The following is a 16,960-nucleotide window of genomic DNA, read 5'->3' as shown; positions in this document are numbered from 1 at the left end:
GTTTTCCCTAGGGCATTTAAGCGCGGATTATTTTCGTTCACGCTTCAAAACAACCTACTCGTGAAGAAGAACTTCTCACCAGTCCGCGCCAACTCCCTTCTTGTTGTTTCGTCAGCGCTGCGTCCAGGAGCACTGAACGTCCTACATGACAATCCGACCATCGGGCACCTCGGTTTCTCCCGGATGCTAGCGAGGATACAAGAAAGGTATAACTGGCCGCTCCTAACCGCCGACGTCGCCCATTACTTCAAGACATGCCGAGACTGTCAGCGACGCAAGACACCACCTACCTACAAGACCAGCGGGATTACTACAGCCGATCAAGCCTCCTTGCCGACGTTTTCAGCAGATCGGGATGGACTTGTTGGGACTGTTTCTGACGTCAACATCCGGAAATAAGTGGACCGTCGTGGCGACGGACTACCTCGCCGGCTTGGCTGAAACTAAAGCTCTGCCGAAATGTAGCGCAGCCGAAGTAGCAAAATTTTTCGTCGAAAGCGCCCTGCTGCGACATGGCACCCCAGAAGTCCGCATCACCGACAGAGGAACTGCCGTTAGAGCGGAGCTCACCCAAGCCATTCTGCAGTACAGTCAGACAAGGCACAGGAGGACAACTGCCTACCACCCACAGGCAAATGGTCTTACGGAGCGCCTGAATAAAACCCTCGCCGACATGCTAGCAATGTACGGCGACGTCGAACACAGGACCTGTGATGGCGTCGTGCCGTACGTAACCTTCGCTAACAACACGGCTGTGCAAGAAACAACACAAATCACGCCGTTTAGGCTGGTTTACGGCAGGAACCCGACGACGAGGCTCGACGCCATGCTTCCGCACGTCACTGACGAGGATAATCTAAACGTCGCTACCTATCTCCAGCGCGAAGAAGCCCGACAGCTCGCCCGCCTACGGATTAAGAACCAGCAGCGTACCGACAGCCGACACTGCAACCTCCGACGACGCTTCGTCGAGTACCAGCCCGGCGCCCGTGTTTGGGTTTGGACCTTCATACACCGACGAGGACTGAGTGAGAAACTATTGCGACGCTATTTCGGACCCTACAAGATCAACCGACGTATTGGCGCACTGTGGACTATGAGGTCGTGCCCGACGGCATTTCGCATTCATAGCGGCGCCGCGCATGATCTGAAGTGGTCCACGTGGTGCGTCTTAAACCCTTTTACGGACGCTGACGAACATTCCTTATTTTGTTTTTTGCTTTGCTACGAGTGCTTTTCTTTATTACTTTCGTTTGTTTGCAGCATTGGGTCGATGCTTTTTAAGAAGGACTTGTCTTTATCGGGCGACACGTATCACAGCCTCAGAAATGTTATCGCACAGCGCAGGACGCGCTGCGTGTAGCGGAAGGTTCTGGAATGTTATCGATGGTTCGATCCGTTGTATGTGACCGAACCTTGTGTAATCTGACTGCATGTGTGCGCGACGCGAATAATGTAGAACTTTGTGGAAGACACGCGGGTCCCAGCGTTTAGTCTGGAACGTTCGACGACTGATGTATAAAAGCCGACGCGCTTGACCCGCTCATCAGATTTTCGACGATCGCCGAGTGCATTCGCCGCTATCGTTCTTTGAGTGTAGCCTGCTTTTGAGGGCACAAGTTCGCCCAATAAAACGCTAGTTTCGTTAATCTCACTTTTGCTGCCTTCTTCACCGTCACTACCCCGTGACATACATACATACATACATACACACATACATACATACATACATACATACATACATACATACATACATACATACATACATACATACATACATACATACATACATACATACATACACACACACACACACACACACACACACACATACATACATACATACATACATACATACACACATACATGCAAAACAGAGGGAAAGCGGGAGATGGAAATTCAAGACGATTAGCAAAACAAGAACAAGGTGAAAGCGGGTGCCAGCGTTTCGACAAGTATACTTGTCTTTTTCAAGGCGACATATGCTTTCCTTGGAGGCAATTCCGCGGAGGCCTTTAAAACCTTTAAAACCTTTAAAAACTTTAAAACCTGAACACAATTGGCATATGACCGACCCAGACGTGCATGGGTGTCTGCCGGGGTTAGCAGCAAAAAGTCGTCCTTTAGCCACACTACTCGCTCACAACGCAATGGTCATTCTCAACTCGTCAACAACTCATCAGGTGAGGCGACAGAATAAGCAGTTATTCGCAGAATCGCGCAATCTAGTGATAACATTTTTCGCCCTCTATGCTAGAACCGTTTCGTGTCCCCCCCCCCCCCCCCTCCCCCCAACCGGTGACCGTTATCATTTCTTTCGGGTTGAGGTTGTGACATATTCCAAGAATGATGGGGCGAATTTGGGTTCAATTTCGCGTCAAAATCTCAGTTAGAGTATGGTTTTAGGTTCTGGTTCGGTTGGACACCGTCAATTTTTAATGGTTAGCACCGCGAAAGGTTACGTTAGTTGTTGCATTTGATCTGAGGTGACTTAAAATAAGCAACACGCTTTAAATTTGTTTAGTTAGCTAAGAGGTCGTGGCTACTGTTATTTTTCTGAGAGTTAAACGGCGCTTTGGACAGCGCTGACGTGATCAGGCTGTCCTTATCAAAGAGTAATATTTGCTGAAATTTCCGAAGAATTTTTCAAAGCCCTTTGTGAACATTTGCGTCTAGACCCTAACGTGTGTTTATTAGGTATGGGATGGGTAGAACTCTGCAAGGCCATAGATCGGCAAAGCAATGGGCGAAGAAAGCTTCTTCCCCTCGGTGCTACGGCGAAACCAGGACGTGGGAAGTGAAAAACAAGCGTCTGCTACTAGGAAGGCATGTGTACAAGCGTGCTCTGACAACACTCTTAACAACACTGGCTGGCCAAGCGTCAGTGCGTAGAGTGATGGATAGGTGGAGTGCACCGAGCGTGTCTCCCGCATCCCCCGGCGTACTCGTCGATGACTGTAGCGGCGCACGCAATACAGGTGGGCCACGGATGATCAACCAACTGAGGGACGGCGGCACTCCGCAGTGGGCATGTCGGCACACGCGAACGTCGACGTTAGAAAGCCTCTTCCACTCTTCTTCGAAGCCTCCTTTCTGCGCCGAGTAACCAAATCCGGTATTGCGCTTTGAAAGCGAGTGGAGAACGGACTGCAGCCATCGAGGCGGAGGAGAAGGAAAGGAACGTGACCATTGAATATCGAGCATTCGGCGACTGCGCGCCTAATTGTCTCTCCACACCTCGGGCGGACGGAGATCAGTTTCCTGTTGAGACGCCGCCCCGTCGAGATGCAGAGAACGCAGCTGAGCATCGCCGTAGCCTTTGTCCTGTGCGCCACTTGCTGCCACGGCTACGTTGCAGTAGCCCCGGCCACCATGGACGGAGGTGAGCGGCCACGTGCATTGAAGCGAATAGCTTTCTTTGCCTCTTATCGCCCGTTTTCGTGGTTCGCCGGTGGGCAGATTCGGCAAGGAAAACGCTCGTTCGTTCGGTCGTTCGCTCACTCATTCATTCAGGCAATCATCGTAGATGGTTTATGCACACTCTTGTACATAATATGTAGCGTTCGTTCTGAAAAAAGAAAATTCTTAGCTGATGACTAACAATGGGGCTACAGAATGAGGTACTTGCGCAAATATTCACAGCTCGTATATGTGTAGCTCACGTCTGATTTTGTCATACTTTATTGAGTCACGCGCAGAGGCGTCAGCAATTCGATGAACGAAACTTCTTTACGAAATTACCGTCTGTTAGTGTAGTTTTACTTCGTTCTGTGCCCTACCTTGCCAGTCTGTAGAAATATTATTTTTTTATGCTTTTAGTTTTGCTTGCCCTGCAATGAGTAGTAGACGGTGTCAATAGAGGCGCTAACCTAATTTTGAATTACATATAAATGAATGAGTAACACACAGACGTCGCCGCTCGAATGCAGTTTATGTGGTGAGAAAGAGAGAGAATGATTGTTGAAAAAACAGACACACAGGGCTCGAGGCGTGTACCATTGTTGGCCGCTGTTGTGTTGCGACATGATAAAAAATTTTAAGCGTTCACTGTTCGCAAAAAAAATGTTGTCGTCGTGTATCCCTTTCTCGTGCTGTGTACACAACAGTTGACTACAAGACTGTGCATCAACAGCAAAAGCATTGATGAACGTATTGGCGTTTAAAGGGCTTAGCCTACAGCCTGAAACACGTCTACTTGCATTTGTGATGCAAATTTGAACTTGTGCAAAATGCTTCAGTAATACGATTGGGAAGGTTGGGAAGATTGGATATCTTGCTCGGCGTGAGTACGTCGCTGTATGCACCCCGATCACTTCTTTCACTATGTTTCGCAATGTGTTGCAGAAGGCATAATTTAAAAGTGACTGGATAGGTGCTTTTCGAGCCTGCTGGATACGACATAGTCGTTCTCATGTCTGCTGTTCCTGTTGTCAGTTTTCGCACATTCTGTAAACTTCAGAAAGTTCGCTAAATAATTAAAAACTCCTAATTTAATCTACAGATGTACGCTTTGTATGGTTCTGAAGATGGCCCAAATGTGGTGAATGTTTTAAATCACCAGAATATAACTTGCATCATAAAGGATTAAATTTCGATAGCATTTTATCGTGCCGCACTTCGGATAGCCGTGTGCGCCACTAAAGCGCCTCATCAGCGGTAGCAACTTCGAGCCCTTGTTAACTGAGAAGCGAAATATTTGTTTTTTAAGCTTTTGTTTAATGGCGAAGCTGTTATCGCGAACATAAAAGCGTTCGAAAGTGAACATATGATTTTACCAGGGTGCTAAATAGTCCAGCGAGTTCATGTAAGGGAAAGGGGCGAATCGGTGATGCGCGGCCGAGGTGAAAACTTCTTTGCCGATAAGTACTGAATACGCGTTTGCCCCCTTTTCAAGCGTTATATTATTATACAAATCATGACCTTGGACAAAGTGCTCAAGTCATGGTAGTGCTGCTGTATTGCTGCGTGTGACACGATACAATATCGACGAGAGTGTTACAGAACAACGAGCAGCTTCACACAAGTCGTGCCTGTATACAACTTCATTCTGTCTCTCGTATTGAAGTGAAGCATGGCTTACAGTGCGCTCACGACAAGAAAGCTTCTTCTTCTTCTTTTTTTTTTTTTTTTACAGCGCAGCTTAGGCACCCGTTCCTGCGTTTAGTGACGGCAATGCAATAAAGGTTTAGTTTTGGGGCAATGCTCGTGTTTCGTCTCTCTGCTTCGTGTTTTTAGCGCGCACCGTAAGTAATAATATTGAAAATTGAGCGACGGCGCTGAGCCTCGGCGGCGTAACCGAGCGAACAAGCAGAGCAAAAGTTGAACGCGGAAGCAGCGGCTACGGCGGCCGTATTTGGATTGGGGCGAAATGCGAAAACACCCGTGCACTTAGATTTAGGTGCACGTTAAAGATACCCAGGTGGTCCAAATTTCCGGAGTCCTCCACTACGGCGTTCCACATAATTTGAAAGTGGTTTTGGCACGTAATACCCCGTAATGTTTTTTTCAATTTCACGAACGAAACGACGGAAAGCCATGTGCTAAACAAAGTCTGCCGAAAGTTGACCGTGTCGCGCATTCTTTCAACATCTGCGTTTTTACGTTGTCTGAACATTTATTTGTTTCATTTAAAAACGTTATCACAAATATTTTTGTTCTTTAATCCTTAACGAGGTAAAAATGCGGAAAGTATTGCGGTTTCAGAGAATTGTTTTTACAGACAGTTGTAAAGGAAGAAAACTCGCATTTATTTTCATAGAAATGTCCCTAATATGGGCTATCCACTAAAATTTTATGTTAACTTCTGTGCTGCGCACATGATCTACAAGAAACGTCTGAAAGTGGCACAAATGCTATTTTGGCCTATGTTTAGACGTCGGTAACACACTGAGGTGGTCCACAAAAAATTACGCAGATAAACGGATATAGTTAAGAAGCGTAGCTACTTTCCCTATGGAAATTTCAATCGAAGTGATTCGTGTTTTCACCGAGAAAAATATGTTTGAATTTCAGTCCCACCATTGCAATTTCTTGGTTCGCGCTTCGGCTGCGCCTCACGGCATATTGGCGGGAAATACAGACCAGTGTAAAGCAGATGGTGGTGTGCGGAGACGAAAAAATGCCGTGATCCCCAGAAGTTCGTATGAATTTAAATACCGCATTAAACGTTTCATGTAGGATTTCGATGATGTTATGATTACAATGATAGGCGGGGGCATACCGAAGCGAGAATAAAGCCAAGCCTCGTGGCCCAACACGTGATCGCACGTCAAAGTGCGCGGTTGGTTTTGGTGCTGCGGCCCTGTTGGCAAAGCCACGGCAGGGCAGCTGAAGAATCGCACGCCGAATAAAAGCTACTGGCATAGCTACTAGAAACCAAACCCTCAGCAAATCTCGATTCTGGCTCCGTTATCTGGACGCAAGAGGTCACGTGTTGGGCCAGCACTTTGGCTTCACCGAGCGTTCGCTTGCCAAGGCTGGCAGCGTGACGTAATGTCCCCGCCTATTTTCCGGTCAGGCCGCCATTGGAATCTGAACCTGGCAACGTTTAACGCTAGAACGTTATCTAGTGAGGCGAGTCTAGCAGTGCTATTGGAGGAATTAGAGGGCAGTAAATGGGATATAATAGGGCTCAGTGAAGTTAGGAGGACGAAAGAAGCATATACGGTGCTGAAAAGCGGGCACATCCTGTGCTACCCGGGCTTAGCGGAGAGACGAGAACTAGGAGTCGGATTCCTGATTAATAAGGATATAGCTGGTAACATACAGGAATTCTATAGCATTAACGAGCGGGTGGCAGGTCTTGTTGGGAAACTTAATAGGACATACAAATTGAAGGTCGTACAGGTCTACGCCCCCACATCCAGTCATGATGACCAGGAAGTCTAAAGCTTCTCTGAGGACGTCGAATTCGCGATGGGCGAAGTCAAAACAAAATACACTATACAGATGGGCGACTTCAATGCCAGGGTAGGCAAGAAGCAGGCTGGAGACAAGTCAGAGGGGGAATATGTCATAGGCTCTAGGAATAGCAGGGGAGAGTTATGAGTAGAGTTTGCAGAACAGAATAATATGCGGATAATGAATACTTTCTTCCACAAGCGGGATAGCCGAAAGTGGACGTTGAGGAGCCCGAATGGCGAGACTAAAAATGAAATAGACTTTATGCTCTGCGCTAACCCTGGCATCATACAGGATGTGGACGTGCTCGGCAAGGTGCGCTGCAGTGACCATAGGATGGTAAGAACTTGACTTCGCCTAGACTTGAGGAGGGAACGTAAGAAACTGGTACATAAGAAGCCGATCAATTAGTTAGCAGTAAGAGAGAAATCGGGGAATTCCGGATCAAGCTACAGAACAGATATTCGGCCTTAACTCAGGAAGATGACCTTAGTGTTGAAGATATGAACGACAATCTTATGGGCATCATTAAGGAATGTGCAATAGAAGTTGGTGGTAACACCGTTAGACAGGATGCCAGTAAGCTATCGCAGGAGACGAAAGATCTGATAAAGAAACCCCTATGTATGAAAGCCTCTAACCCTACAGCTAGAATCGAACTGGCAGAACTTTCCAAGTTAATCAACAAGCGTAAGACAGCTGACACAAGGAAGTTTAATATGTATAGAATTGAACAAGCTCTCAGGAACGGAGGAAGCCTAAAGCAGTGAAGAAGAAACTAGGAATAGGCAAGAATCAGATGTATGCGTTAAGAGACAAAGCCGGCAATATCATTACTAATATGGATGAGATCGTTCAAGTGGCTGAGGAGTTCTATAGAAACTTATACAGTACCAGTGACCACCACGACGATAATGGAGGAGAGAATAGTCTACAGGAATTTGAAATCCCACAAGTAACGCCGGAAGAAGTAAAGAAAGCCTTGAGAGCTATGCAGGGGGGCAAGGCAGCTGGGGACAATCAGGGAACAGCACATTTGTTGAAGGATCATGGGCAGATTGCTCTAGAAAAACTGGCCACCCTGTATACGCAATGCGTCATGACTTCGACCGTACCGGAATCTTGGAAGAACGCTGACGCAATCCTAATCCATATGAAAGGGGACGCCAAAGACTTGAAAAATTATAGACCGATCAGCTTACTGTCCGTTGCCGACAAAGTATTTACTAAGGCAATCGCAAATAGAATCAGGAACACCTTAGACTTCCGTCAACCAAAGGACCAGGCAGGATTCCGTAAAGGCTACTCAACAATAGACCATATTCACACTATCAATCAGGTGATAGAGAAATGTGCGGAATACAACGAACCCTTATATATAGCTTTCACTGATTACGAGAAAGCGTTTGATTCAGTCGAAACCTCAGCAGTCATAGACGCATTACGGAATCAGGGTGTGGATGAGCCATATTTAAAAATACTGAAAGATATCTATATCAGCTCCACAGCCACCGTAGACCTCCATAAAGAAAGGAACAAAATCCGAATAAAGAAATGCGTCAGGCAGGGAGATACGATCTCTCCAATGGTATTCACAGCGTGTTTACAGGAGTTATTCTGAGACCTGGATTGGGAAGAATTGGGGATATGAGTTAATGGAGAATACCTTAGTAACTTGCGATTCGCTAATGATATTGCCTTGCTTAGTAAATCAGGGGACCAACTGCAATGCATGCTCACTGACCTGGAGAGGCAAAGCAGAAGGGTGGGTCTAAAAATTAGTCGGCAGAAAACTAAAGTATTGTTTAACAGTCTCGGAAGAGAACAGCAGCTTACGATAGGTAGCGAGGCACTGGAAGTGGTAAGGGAATACAACTACTTAGGGCATGTAGTGACCGCGGATCCGGACCATGACACTGAAATAATCAGAAGAATAATAATGGGCTGGTGCGCGTTTGGCAGGCATTCTCCGATCATGAACTGCAGGGTGCCATTATCCCTCAAGAGAAAAGTGTATAACAGCTGTGTCTTAGCAGTACTCATGTACGGGGCAGAAACCTGGAGGCTTGCGAAAAGTGTTCTACTTAAGTTGAGGACGACGCAACGAGCTATGGAATGAAGAATGGTAGGTCTAACGTTAAGGGATAAGAAAAGAGCAGATTGGGTGAGCAAACAAACGCGAGTTAATGACATCTTAGTTGAAATCAAGAAAAAGAAATGAGCAGGGGCAGGACAGGTAATGAGGAGGGAAGACAACCGATGGTTATTAAGGGTTACGGACTGGATTCCAAGAGAAGGGAAGCGTAGCAGGGGGCGGCAGAAAATTAGGTGGGCGAATGAGATTAAGAAGTTTGCAGGGATAACATGGCCACGATTAGTTAGTACATGACTGGAGTTGTTGGAGAAGTATGCGAGAGGCCTTTGCCCTGCAGTGGGCGTAACCAGGCTGATGATGATGATGATGATTTTCTTTGCACCATGCATTAAAAAAGAACGTGCGCTCAATGGCAGTGTGGCTGGTTACCTTAAATTGAGCTTTTATTTTATTAAGAATCAGTTTCGTTTTCCTGCGATAACAATTTATGGACACTGCAGGCGCATTTCTGGCGTCGCCGTGAGGTTTCATATTGACAGGTGTACTTCCTTTATCTTTTTCGGGTGACTGCTTTTCACTACCTAAGAAATGTTTTCGCACAACGTAGGATCCGCCTGAATTTATTGGAAGTTTCACGAATGTTATCGATGGTTCTATCCACTGTCTGTTGTCAACGATCCTTGTGTAATCTTATTTCATGCGTGCGTGACGCGAATAGCGTAGAACTTTCTGGAAGACTCCGGCAACCACCGAGAACCACGTATGTAAGAGCAGACGCGCTTGACCAGGAGATCAGATTTTCGCTGATCGCCGATTGCGTTCGCCGCTATCGTCTTTCTTTGAGTGTAGCCTGTTTATGAGGGCACAAGTTCCCCCAATAAAACGCTTATTTCGTCATTCCCAGTACTGCTGCTTTCTTCACCGTCAGTACCACGTGGCATTTGGTAGAGGTGTTCGTTCATGTACCGGACTCCCCTGACAACCGTGATCCAAGCCCGGACTGCGAAGACAACACCAACGCCGTGCCGGATCATCGAGCAAGCCGCCAACTGCAACAGCTGCTCCCGGAGCACGGACTTCTACCTGAGATGACCAAGAAGATCGTGGCGAAGACAACCCCAATGGCTGCCCCAGCGTACCCTATTCTGCGGCAACAACCTCGAAACCACCAACCTTCCATGGAGCAGCTACAGAAGACCCGGAATCCTGGCTGGAGACCTACAAACGAATCGCGACTCGCAACAATTGGGACTGCAACGGCAAGCTGCGGCATGTATACTTCGTCTGAGAAGGCCCGCCAGAGCATAGTGTCACGTGGTAGTAACGTTAAAGAACACAGTAGCAGTACTGTGAAAGACAAAACTCGCTTTTATTGGGCGAACCTGTGCCCAAAAAACAGGCTACACTTAAAGCACAACGATAGCGGCGAACACAGTCGGCGATCGTCGAAAATCTGATCAGCGGGTCAAGCGCGTCGGCTTTTATACAGCAGTCGTCGAATGTTCCAGACTAATCGTTCGGACCCGCGTGCCTTCCACAAAGGTCTACATCATTCGCGTCACGCGATGAAATCGGATAACACAAGGTTCGGCGACAACAAGCAGCCGGATAGAAGCATCGATAACTTTCCAGAAACTTCGGATACATGCAGGCGCATCCCGCGCTGTGTGATTACATTTGTTAGGCGGCGAAACGTGGTCGCCCGATGAAGATAAGTACACGCGTCAATACCCCCCTCTTAAAAAGCATCGTCCCGATGCTACAAAGAGAGCGAAACACAAAAGGACACTTAAACATAAGTAACAAAACAACGAAAAGAAACAAAGTCCAAAGGTCAGTTACGCGAAGTCCCAAAGTTCATTATCGCTGGTAGTACGGCTTGAGTCGCACAACGTGGACTATTTCAGGTCGTGAACGGCGCCGCTGTGATAGCGAAATGCCGTCTGGCACGACCTCATAGTCCAGTGCCCCAACACGTCGGATGATCTTGTACGGTCCGAAATAACGACGCAAACGCTTCTCGCTCAGTCCTCGTCGGCGTATAGGGGTCCAAACCCAAACACGGTCACCGGGCTGGTACTCGACGAAGCGTCGTCGGAGGTTGTAGTGTCGGCGGTCGGTACGCTGCTGGTTCTTGATCCGTAGGCGGGCGAGTTGTCGAGCTTCTTCGGCGCGCTGGAGAAAGGTCGCGACGTCAAGATTCTCTTCGTCGGTGACGTGCGGCAGCATGGCGTCGAGCGTCGTCGTCGGGTTCCTGCCGTAAACCAGCTTAAACGGCGTGATCTGTGTTGTTTCTTGCACCGCCGTGTTGTAAGCAAAGGTTACGTACGGCAGGACCGCGTCCCACGTCTTGTGCTCGACGTCCACGTACATTGCTAGCATGTCGGCGAGGGTCTTGTTCAGACGCTCCGTGAGAGCATTCGTCTGCGGCTGATAGGCAGTTGTCCTCCTGTGGCTTGTATGGCTGTACTGCAGAATGGCATGGGTGAGCTCTGCTGTAAATGCTGTTCTTCTGTCGGTGATGAGGGCTTCTGCGGCACCATGTCGCAGCAGAATTTTCTCCACGAAAAATTTCGCCACTTCGGCTGCGCTGCCCTTCGGTCCGTCGCCACGACGATCCACTTATTTCCGGATGTTGACGCCGGAAACGGTCCCAACAAATCCATCCCGATCTGCTGAAATGGTGGGGAAGGAGGTTTGATCGGCTGTAGTAATCCTGCTGGCCTTGTCGGTGGTGTCTTGCGCCGCTGACAGTCTCGACATGTCTTGACGTAACGAGTGACGTCGGCGGTCAGACGCGGCCAGTAATACCTTCCCTGTATCCTCGACAGCGTTCGGGAGAATCCGAGGTGCCCAGCGGTTGGATCATCATGTAGAGCGTACAGTACTTCTGGACGCAGCGCTGACGGAACAACAAGAAGGTAGCTGGCGCGGACTGGTGAGAAGTTCTTCTTTACGAGCAGGTTGTTTTGTAATGTGAACGAAGACAATCCGCGCTTAAATACCCTAGGTACTACGTCGGTGTTTTCTTCCAAATACTCGACGAGGCCTTTTAGCTCCGGGTATGCTCGTTGCTGTTCAGTAAAGTCTTCTGCGCTTATTATACCGAGGAAGGCGTCGTCATCCTCGTCGTCTTCCGGCGGGGGATCGATGGGGGCGCGTGATAGGCAGTCGGCGTCTGAGTGTTTTCGTCCGGACTTGTAGATTACCGTGACGTCATATTCTTCCGTCCTGAAGGGTCCTTTAAGTTAGCTAGCCAACACAGCGCGTGATGGTCGCTGACGACATTGAATGGCCTGCCATACAGGTAAGGGCGGAATTTTGCTGTAGCCCAAATGATGGCGAGGCATTCCTTTTCAGTCGTAGAATAATTACCTTCCGCTTTTGACAGCGACCGGCTAGCATAAGATATCACCCGTTCAAGTCCGTCTTTCCTCTGGACTAGGACGGCACCGAGGCCTAGGCTACTGGCGTCAGTGTGGATTTCAGTATCGGCGTCCTCGTCGAAGTGTGCAAGTACCGGCGGCGACTGCATGCGTCGTTTGATTTCTTGAAATGCGTCGGCCTTCGGCGTTTCCCACTTGAACTCGACATCACATTTCGTTAGATGTGTTAGCGGCTCCGCGATGCGTGAAAAGTCCTTAACAAAGCGCCTGTAGTAGGCACACATGCCAAGGAATCTGCGCACTGCCTTCTTGTCGATGGGCTGCGGGAACTTTGCGATGGCAGCTGTCTTCTGCGGGTCGGGGCGGACTCCAGATTTGCTGATGACGTGGCCTAGGAATAGAAGCTCATCGGAAGCGAAGCGACACTTTTCCGGCTTCAGAGTGAGCCCTGATGACATGATGGCCTCTAATTCTGTCGCAAGCCGCTTAATGTGATCGTCGAAATTTCCGGCGATGACGACGACGTCATCCAAGTAAGCAAGACAGGTCTGCCACTTCAATCCTGCTAAAACCGTGTCCATCACGCGCTGGAACGTTGCAGGCGCCGAGCACAGTCCAAATGGCATAACCTTAAACTCGTAGAGGCCGTCTGGCGTGATGAAGGCGGTCTTTTCGCGATATCTTTCGGCGACTTCTATTTGCCAGTAGCCAGACTTGAGGTCCATCGACGAGAAGTATTTAGCGTTGCAGAGCCGATCCAATGCGTCGTCTATTCGTGGGAGGGGGTGTACGTCCTTCTTCGTGATCTTGTTCAGACGACGATAATCGACGCAGAAAGGTAAGTTTCCATCCTTTTTCTTCACCACGACAACATAAGATGCCCACGGGCTTTTCGACGGCTGGATGATGTCGTCGCGGAGCAGTTCGTCGACTTGTTGCCTAATAGCTTCACGTTCTGGCGTCGATACTCGGTAACGGCTCTGGCGAAGTGGTTGCGCGCACTCTTGGGTTATTATGCGATGCTTTGCAACTGGTGTTTGTCGAATCTTCGATGAAGTCGAAAAGCAGTCCTTGTATCGTCGGAGAAGACTTCTGAGCTCTTGCTGCTTGCTTATGGGGAGACTTGGATTTACGTCGAAGTCTGGTTCGGGGACTATGGTCGGCGGGGTACATGTGGCACAATCTGAGAGGACTAAGGCATTGCTCGTTTCCACAATTTCCTCGATGTACGCGATTGTCGTGCCCTTGCTGTTGTGCTTCAACACTTGGCTGAAGTTGGTTACCATCATTTTTGCTTTCCCTCCGTGTAGTCGAGCGATCCCTCTTGCGACGCAAATTTCACGGTCTAGCAGTAGACGTTAGTGACCCTCGATGACGCCTTCTACGTCGGCAGGTGTTTTTGTGCCGACGGAAATGACAATACTGGAGCGAGGCGGGATGCTGACTTGACTTTTGAGCACGCTTAAGGCATGATGACTGCGAGAGCTCTCCGGCGGTATCGCTTGATCTTCAGACAGGGTTATCGACTTCGACTTCAGGTCGATGACTTCGCCGTGTTGGTTTAGGAAGTCCATGCCGAGAATGACGTCGCGTGAACACTGTTGGAAGATAACGAAGGTGGCAGGGTAAGCCCGGTCATGAACGGTAATTTTTGCCGTGCAGATTCCAGTCGGCGTAATGAGGTGTCCTCCAGCGGTCCGAATTTGAGGGCCTTCCCATGCAGTTTTAACCTTCTTCAACTGGGCGGCAACGTGTCCACTCATGACGGAGTAATCAGCCCCTGTGTCCTCTAAGGCGGTAACTGCGTGGCCGTCGAGAAGCACGTCGAGGTCTGTGGTTCTTTGTCTTGCGTTACAGTTAGGTCCTGGCGTCGGATCACGGCTGTGTCGCGTTGAACTGAAGCTGCAACGTCAAGTCGTCTTTCGTCGTTGTAGTCTTGGCTTCCTGACTTCGTCGGGACGGCGGCGTGTAGTTATTATTTCGTCGAGATGGTCTCTTCCTCGTCTTCATCGGCGGCGGAGGATCTTCGTCAGTTAGACGAACAGCAACCGCACCTCTATCGGTTGCTGATTTTAGTTTTCCGGATATGGGCTCGCAGAGCGGCCTCGGGCTGGGCCGGTGTATGGTCGGCGCTGCGGCGACAGGTAGCGGCCTGGTGACGGCGAACGGGATGGTCGTCGGGAGTTCCACTGAGTGGCGGCTAGGTAATCGGCGATGTCACGTGAGCGCTCCCCAAGCTGTGGGCACGGCGTGTTGACGGCGAACCCTCTGAGTCTCATGTCGTGGTATGGGCATCGGCGGTACACATGGCCGGCTTTTCCGCCGTGATAGCAGAGCGTTCGGTGGTCGGGGGCTCGCCAAATGTCCGTCTTCCTCGCGTAGGTACGCTGGGCGACGGGTGGGCGTGCTGGTGGCAGCGGACGACGGAATTGCGTCGTTGCAGGGCCCTGGCGTGGTCGCGGAGGGGGACCTTGACGGCGTGCGACGGCGGCGTATGTCATCGCTTCTGGCTGGGGCTGCGGTAATTGTAGTTGCAGCTCGGGAACTCCAAGCCATCGGTGCACCTCTTCTTTCACAGTGTCGGCGATCGAAGCCACTTGGGGCTGCGACGGAGGCAGGACCTTGCGCAGTTTTTCGCGCACAATGGCCCTGATGGTCTCCTGAAGGTCACCGGAATCCAGTCCTTGGATGGCCTACTGCTGCGTGAGCCCCTGGCGGTTATATTGCCGGCTGCGCATCTCCAGAGTTTTCTCAATCGTCGATGCCTCTGCAGAGTGTGTGAGTGAGTGAAAAACTTTATCAGCTCTAGATTCGCTGGTCTTCTGCGGTCTTTAGATGGAATCGTCCATCTTCTAGCACAACGGTCGGTTGCCCTTAGTCCAGGGCTCCGCTGGATGCTGCTCAGCAACGGTCTTCGGCGGGTTACGAAGAAGTCCTGCGAAATGTTCTTGCTTGACGCCCCGCATCAGGAAGCGGACTTTTTTCTCCTCCGACATTTCCGGGTTGGCGTGCCGGAAAAGACGGGCCATCTCTTCTGTGAAGATAGCGATCGTCTCATTGGGTAGTTGGCGTCGGGTTTCCAGCAGAACTTGGGCCCTTTCTTTTCGGACAACGCTCGTGAACGTCCTCAGGAAGTTACTGCAGAACAGGTCCCATGTTGCTAGGGTGGACTCCCGGTTCTCGAACCAAGTCCTCGCGGCATCTTCCAAGGAGAAGTACACGTATCGTAGCTTATCTTCAGAGGTCCAGTTATTGAAGGTCGAGATCCTTTCGAAGGCTTCGAACCAGGTTTCAGGATCCTCCGACGTAGCTCCACGGAAGGTAGGGGGCTCTCTGGGTTGTTGATGTACGATGGGTGAGACTGGGGCAGCCATTGTGGTTGTCTTGGCCACAATCTTCTTGGTGTGCTCAGGTAGAAGTCCGTGCTCCGGGGGCAGCTGTTGTAGGCGACGGCTTACTCGATGGTCCGTGACTACGTTGGTGCTCTCTTTACGGTCCGGGCTTGGATCACGGCTTGTCGGGGGCGTCCGGTACATGGACCAAAAGCACCTCCACCAGATGTCACGTGGCAGTGACGTTAAAGAACACAGTAGCAGTATTGTGAAAGACAAAACTAGCTTTTATTGGGCGAACCTGTGCCCACAGAACAGGCTACACTTAAAGCACAACGATAGAGGCGAACACAGTCGGCGATCGTCGAAAATCTGATCAGCGGGTCAAGCGCGTCGGCTTTTATACAGCTGTCGTCGAATGTTCCAGACTAATCGTTCGGACCCGCGTGCCTTCCACAAAGTTCTACACCATTCGCGTCACGCGATGAAATCAGATAACACAAGGTTCGGCGACAACAGGCAGCCGGATAGAAGCATCGGTAACTTTCCAGAAACTTCGGATACATGCAGGCGCATCCCGCGCTGTGGGATTACATTTGTTAGGCGGCGAAACGTGGTCGCCCGATGAAGGTAAGTACACGCTTCAATAATTTCAGAACCAGGTGTCGACCCTGACAACATGGGACTTCTTCCGTAGCGGCTTCCTGCGGGGCTTTACAAGCGTCGTGCACAAGAAAAGTGCCAAAGCTATGCTAGAAGCCCGAGTAAACCTTCACCCAACGAGAGCATTGCGATCTTCACCGAGGAGATGATGCATCTGTTCCGCCACGCCGACCCGGATAGGGTGAGGAGAAAAGAAAAAATCGGTTCCTCATGTATGGCTAAAGCAAGACCTCTTCGCCAGACTGATATGCAACGAGCCCAGGAATGTTGTTGAATTTGTTTCTGAAGCCCCAACCATTGCGAAGACGCTCGATATGCTGACAAGGCAATATAATCGCCAAAACTGCACCAATGTTCAGGTACTCGGCAGTGACGACATGCGAGAGATCGTCAGAGCGGTTATTTGCGAGGAACTGCAGAAGCACTTCACAAAGTCATAGCCTCAAGTGGCCTCAATGGCCGACATCGTCAAAGAAGGAGTCCAGCGATCACTTGGGGCTACTGAAGTGCAACCGCCATCGCCACAGCCCCAGCGCGAAGCGATGACATACGCCGCTGTCGCCCGTCACCACATTTCCCAACCC

General features: G+C 49.7%; 1 protein-coding gene across 1 annotated transcript in view; it reads left to right on the top strand.

Annotated features, from left to right (window-relative positions):
- Positions 1 to 2,942: 2,942 nt before the first annotated feature.
- The window catches only part of LOC126526666 (uncharacterized), an 80,511-nt gene continuing 66,493 nt past the window's right edge, over positions 2,943 to 16,960 (top strand). Inside the window, exon 1 of the mRNA XM_050174532.2 lies at positions 2,943 to 3,382. Within this exon, the coding sequence (XP_050030489.1) occupies positions 3,286 to 3,382 (97 nt within the window). The 5' untranslated portion in view covers positions 2,943 to 3,285. The remainder of the gene's footprint in view (positions 3,383 to 16,960) is intronic.

This window comes from Dermacentor andersoni, chromosome 8 (genome assembly GCF_023375885.2).
Source record: "Dermacentor andersoni chromosome 8, qqDerAnde1_hic_scaffold, whole genome shotgun sequence".
NCBI lineage: Eukaryota > Metazoa > Arthropoda > Arachnida > Ixodida > Ixodidae > Dermacentor > Dermacentor andersoni.
Note: the sequence above shows the minus strand (reverse complement) of the source record. Positions and strands in the feature narration are given on the sequence as shown.